This window comes from Vitis riparia, chromosome 3 (assembly GCF_004353265.1).
Source record: "Vitis riparia cultivar Riparia Gloire de Montpellier isolate 1030 chromosome 3, EGFV_Vit.rip_1.0, whole genome shotgun sequence".
NCBI lineage: Eukaryota > Viridiplantae > Streptophyta > Magnoliopsida > Vitales > Vitaceae > Vitis > Vitis riparia.
In genome coordinates, this window is record NC_048433.1 from 18400376 (window position 1) to 18406982 (window position 6607).

The window sequence follows — 6607 nt, forward strand, 5'->3', positions numbered from 1 at the left end:
TATCATAAAGTGTTGAAAAGTTTGACTAGTTTGTTACATAATTAATAAATACTTGTGATTCTAAAGGGGTTAATGGTATTAGATTGTGCTTGTTGATTTGCACATGCTTGTGATATACAATACGAGCACAATTTGCTGTATAATATATTGGGGTCATAGGCTCATTGATTTTGGAAGGGAACTATGTAGAAAATATACTCTTAGTTGGCAATGTATGATCACATAAATCTTAGCTTAATGGTTTCATCTAAAAAAATAAGTTACAAAATTATTTTTCTATTATTATTACTACTACTACTAGTACTATATGATAAAAGGGATTTGTTTTATCAAAAGGACTTTTTTGTCTTTTTACTAAGTAATCACATATAGATAAGCCAAAGATCCAAGAAGAGTTATTAACCCCTTCTATTTTGATTTCAACCTCCATAAGGTGCTCTATCATTGTGACATGATTTATTCCATTCCCTTCCCTATTGTTAATTGTAAATCACTGTTATTTTATTAGGGTTGATTAATTGCATCAGTTCCATTTTTATCTCCTTAAACATAATTATCTTTATGTTATGTTTAGTTTTTGGTAAGTTTGAAAGAAAAGACAGGGAAAAGAAAATAAAGAGGAAAAATAAATAAAAAATAAAAAATAAAAAATAAAAATAAAATAAATTTAAAGTTAATAAATTATTTTTTATATTACTTCAAATTTTTTCACTTATTTAAATTTTTTATACAAAAAATTACATAATTTAAAAATATAAAATTTTTTAATAATATTAATTATATTTTTTTTTTATAATGAAAAAATATTTTCCTTTAACATTTTTTTTTCTTTTTTAGCACAACCAACTTCTTCCATCAAGGTCCTACACTTCCTAAATTCCATCTTCCCACGACACCTCCCATTGTCTGTTGTCGTGGCATGTTGACCTTCTTGCTCCTATTTTGATTTTACCCATTCATATTGTGCCACGTGAGGCTACCAAGGTGGCGCCCAAAGAAAACCACACACACAATTAATTTTATTCATTTTATAAAATTAAAGATCAAATCCGACCTTATATATAAATATTAAAACCCTAAACCTTACAAGATTTGATTCCACCCACAACCATTCCAATTCAAGCATCAATTTCAGAAATGTATCCAACCAATTGCAACTAACCTATATTAAATTACCTACTAATAAATTCAAATGTCACTTTATGTCCAAATTCAATCATCAAAATAATTCTCAAGAATTTTATCAATCAAATTCCAAGATTTTGTTCTAAACACTTAACTGTTTACATTTTGACAAAATTTTATTGAAAATTGCACATTAACATTAATAGGTAATTAAGGTTAATTTCATTTACTTCTCCTAAAATTTTATATAAATGCATATAATCTGTAAGTTTAAAATTTCATCATACATATTCATTATTTTGATTGAGAGAAGGGATGAGTGAAAATAAGAAATGAAAATAATCAGAAAAGTATTTGGTGAAATTTAAAAAATATGAGAGTTAGAAGTATTTAGTCAAAATTTCAAGTAAACGAAATTAACCTCAAGCAATTAATGTGTATTAGTTTGATGGACCTTTTTTACTTTTCAATTTCCTGACATTTTTTGTAAATGGATCATTGATCTTAGAAATCTACTAAATTCTTTCTTTGATTTTTTGTCCTTCATTCTTATTGCATATATACATGAGCCATGACCAGTGGTTTTAAAACATGAATTGAAACAAATTTAAGCACTGCTCTTCTGGTCTGCGACACTACATAATCATACAAGAAAGCCTCATGCAGGATATTTCTACAAAGATTAAACTACCCCATCCCATGATAGGAACAAAGAAAGAAACACAAGGTTGTGTTTGTTTCTTGGAAAATTTGCGTGAAAATGTGAGGAAAAGAAAATAGAGAAAAAGTGGAAGGAAAATAAAAATAAAGGAAAATTGATTCAAAATCAATAAATTATTTATACATTTCTTTAAAAGTATTTCACATATTTTCCTTCATTATATAAAAATTAAATAATTTTAAATTGCATAAATTTCTAATTAATTTTAATTATATTTGATTTTATTCCGAATTTTTTTATGATAAAACCAAATATAAAAAAATTATTTTCCTTAACATTTTTCTCTTTTCTTAATACTTTCTAGAAACCAAATATAACTAAAATATTTTTTCTATCCTGGAGTCGTATTGATAGTTAAAACCCATTTGGTAGTTATTCTAAAAAAACGTTTCTAACCTTTCTACTATTTGAAAAAAAAATTCAAAAAATTGCTTTTAAATATTAGACAAGTTAGAAATGTTTCTTAAAATCATTGTAAAACAAATCTTAATTAGCTTGGTTGTTGAGTTCTTAAAAAGGATTCAAATTAAATTTTGTGGTTAAATCCATATCAATCAGTTCAATTAGAATTTTGGAACACATTAGTTTCTTCCACTGCTTAAGAACAATCAATTGAGATTTGAAGCATGAAACCCACAGAGTATAGTTATTCATATTCCACAAAGATCACTAATACAAGCACATTAACCACTGCCTTATAATGCAGTCAGTGTAATTACCAAGGCACATCCTTGTTGCATATAAAGGTGAAGCGGAAGGGAGGTGTAGGTGTGGAATTCGACATTACCTGATTCGTGTGTTTGGGAGGCCTTGACATGAAAGCCTTGATAAGGGGCATCACCTTTTCGGTTGTCTTGATGATAATCAAGAACAGAAGCCGATACAAAGCAATCATTCCTACTAGGATGGCAAGATCAACCCACTTAGAATAACCCATTTCCACTTGCCATCTCTTTCTCAAAATTTCTTCACCAGAAATGGTGGCTGGCCCTCCACTTTGATCCCCAGGAAATGTTAGTCCTGTGAACTCGTTCTTATACATTCCTTGGTAAGCATACCTATTGAAAGAGACGTAATATAAAGGGTATCTCCACAATATGTTTGGAAGATTATCGGGCAGCCGGAAGAAACCACCGGACAGTATAAGCAGCCCTTGAATTCCAGCACCTGTTATTATGCCCATGAGGAAATTGGGGACGAGACTCGCGACAATCATCATAATGCTTTCGACCAACATCATACAAGCAAAAAGCACCAAAGCATAGTAGATGAAGTATTCACATCCTTTCTGAAGTCCAGCAAGGTAATAAGCAATTGAACCCGGAACTAGAGAAATAAGTAGCAAGAAAGGTACAGAAGAGAGTGTGTTTCCAACAACAAATGCGCTTGTACCATAATGGCCGTTTAGTCTCTCCCGTCCGAAGACCTGGATTTATGTGGGGAAAAAACTTGAAGTCGGAAGTTTATAACACAATTGAAATGTTTTCATTCAAGAAAAAAACCGACATTATATGGTTACCTTCATGTCCTCCACAAAAGATGGGAATCCACCAATACTCATGAATGTCAGGAATGATGCTACAAACATGAGCATTGAACCTCTATCCTGAAAAAAATGAATCAAAACTCTAATGAATAATTTAGGTTAATTTTCATGTTTTCATGTTGCCTTGTTTTGAATTTGATGAATTGATGAAAATGTATTCTTCCACATTTGTGCTCTATAAATCTCTCACCTGAATTGAGCTGTTACTAAAGCCAAGATCGTAAAAAATGGTGCCCAGAGCAAAAGACACCATGATGTACACACCTAGGCGCATCCAATAGTATCCTAGGTCGCGAGACATGTTCACATAAGATCTTTTTGTAAGAATAAGGCACTGGTTAATGAAACCGGCATGGTCTCTCGACTTCTGCAGGGCTTGATCACCTTCCTGGAAATGTCATTCTCGTTAAATTTTAAGAAAAAGATTCTAATTTATGTGTGGTGTAGCATGAATAATTAGTTACAAATTCTTTTGATAAAGAAATTTGCAGTATGACATGAACAATTGCTTACCTGTTTACAGATTTCAGTAACCTGTGCTTGAACTTGTTGGCAACTCCCAGATGATTTGTATGCCTTTATGAGGATATCGATTACTTCTTCTTTGGGTTTCTTTCCTCCTAGACCTTGTTCAATGTCCTGGTAACAATAACTAAGAAATTTAACTAGTATCTAAGGGAATTCATTATAAAGAATTGAAAGTGTTATGACCATGGAATTTGGGGAAGCAAAATGGAATTGTACCTCTTCAAAATCCTTGTTTATAGTTTTGAGGAAGTGATCTGATGGATTTTGGAGAGTTGGGCATGGGAAACCATTTCTAGAGAAAAACTGCAGAGAGTTGAAGTTGATTGATACGTTAGGTGTTTGAATTCTGAAACACTAAGCACAATATAGCCTTTAAACATTTGTTCTACATATATATACCTCATTTGCTGCACGAGCGGGACCAAAGTATACTGTTCTACCCGAAGACAAAAGACAAAGATTGTCAAAGAGCGCAAAGACTTCACTACTGGGTTGATGAATGGATGTAATGATGGTCCTTCCATGTCGGAAATCAGGACCGGCAATTCTGCTCATGACATAATATGAAGCTGCACTGTCAAGCCCGCTTGTTGGTTCATCAAGGAAGAGAAGGTTGGGGTGTGTTAAGATCTCTACACAAATGCTGACTCTCCTCTTTTGCCCACCACTAATTCCCTTAGCACCCCACCCCCCTATCCTTGTGTTTATGGAATCTTGTAAGCCCATTTCTTTTATAGTCATGTCTGCTCTCTCCTTCTTCTCCTGCTTTGACATGGAGTCTGGCAATTGGAGCTGAGCAGAGTAGTATACGGCTTCTCCAACAGTTAAAGTGGTAAGCAAGGTGTCATCTTGAGTCACATAAGCCTAAGTTGATCATGGAAAGGAAGGAAAATCAATTATCTGCTCCTATATAGTTCTTATAATTCTAATTTTTGTCAAATCCTTGGCCTCCCAATTAGGCCACAAGATGAGTTAATCTGTTTATTGGGTTTTTAGATGATCAATTCATACGTACCGATGTTCCGTAAGCTAGTGTCTGTTTACGACCATTGACAAGTATGCTCCCACTTTGATTTGCTTCTAATCTTCCTGCAACATAAAAAATCAAGTTAATTATTTTGAATTCCTATTTTTACACATCAATGATCATCACATAACGAATATGAAGCTAAGTAGAAAAATATTTCAAGGATCATAAATTTGCAAGTTATATGTACATGTGAATTTTCTTTCTCATCTTGTCTTCCGCCTTCTCCCTCCCATTACTAGTGACTTTAATATTTTCAAAAGGGTGGTATGATTTAAAAATAAAAAATTTTAAAAAACTATTTTTAAAAATTTCTAATATTGTTTAAGCATTGTTCTTTGAAAACAATTTTTAAAAATAAAATAAAATGAAAAACAATTTTTAGAAAACAAATAAGAGTTGTTTTCACCAATTTTTTAATAATAAAACGGAAAACATAATTCCGCTCAACCATATTTTTTGAAAGTTGTTTCTAAAAGTTATTCTTCATTATTTAACTTAAAAACCGTTTTTAAAAACAAGTTAAAAAAAATATAGCCAAACAAGTCCTTATTTTTCCTCCAATAAAAATAACAAGAGTTAATTTCATTGATGCCATATGAGATTTAACGTAAATATATTTAAACGACCATTAGTTTCAAATTTTGTTCATTTAGCACCCTTAATAGTTGTATTTTATATATAAAATTTATTTTTTAAAACAATTCATAGAAAGAAAATAAATGACTAAATTCATAGAAATGTTAATTTACTAAATTTGAAACCAACAATATTTAGATGCATTTAAACCAAACCATAGAAATATGGGTGAAATTAACCCGAAATAAAAAAATAACAGAGTCAACTATACTTGAACACGTACGAGTTTCAACAAATGCCTCATTTTTATCTTTCAAAGAATTTTCGTTAGTAGAACCTAGTGATCACCTGCTAATGCATCAAGAAGAGTGGACTTGCCACAACCAGAAGGACCCATGATGGCCAAGACCTCGCCGGGCCTGGCATAGCCCGTAAGATCTTGAAGGATCGATCTGCTGCCGCCTTTTCCATTGGAAACCGTCACCCACAGGTTCTCCCATGTCAAGTAAACACCACCCTCCTCACTAACTCCTCCTCCTACTTCCCTACTATTTGGGCTTGGAACACTTTCTACCTCCAGGGGCTTCCTGGTTTCGCGCCTATGACTCTGCAAAGAAGCTGAGCCATAGCCAATTTCAGAATCACTTACACTAGGTCGGAACGAAGAAGAAGGCATGGCAATGAAGGAGAGATTGTTTGTGTGATTTTTCTTGCCAGTTCCAAGGAATTAAGCCCAGTATTTAAAGACTTTCTGAGCATGTAAATTTACCAAGAATATTGGGATACCAATTCGCATTTTTGCACGTAGAACCAAACGTTTTTCTCGTGGATGAAAACTAGTCTCTTGATGTTACTCAATTCTTGTATGCATGTGTCCAAATCTTCACATGTAAATTTATCATGGAAACCTCGATTAAAATTTTAAGGATATATATTCCCATAAAAAAAATCATAAAATTTTCAAATAATGTCTTGTTTTTTTGCACTCATTACATGTAGGATGGAGACTAGAAGCTCGGCCATAACCACATGTAGATTGCACTCATAGATTTTTTCTACAAAGGTAAACTAACCACCACAA

At 32.4% G+C, this 6607-nt stretch overlaps 1 protein-coding gene across 1 annotated transcript; it reads right to left on the reverse strand.

Moving 5' to 3' along the window:
• Positions 1-2464: 2464 nt before the first annotated feature.
• LOC117910751 (ABC transporter G family member 11-like) lies at positions 2465-6247 on the reverse strand. The gene is made up of 8 exons (XM_034824907.1): positions 5875-6247; positions 4936-5009; positions 4320-4784; positions 4137-4223; positions 3906-4031; positions 3583-3780; positions 3366-3452; positions 2465-3272 (listed from the first exon to the last, which is right to left on the reverse strand). The coding sequence occupies exons 1-8, from the start codon at positions 6200-6202 to the stop codon at positions 2562-2564; spliced, it is 2076 nt and encodes a 691-aa protein (XP_034680798.1). The 5' UTR covers positions 6203-6247; the 3' UTR covers positions 2465-2561.
• Positions 6248-6607: the final 360 nt, after the last annotated feature.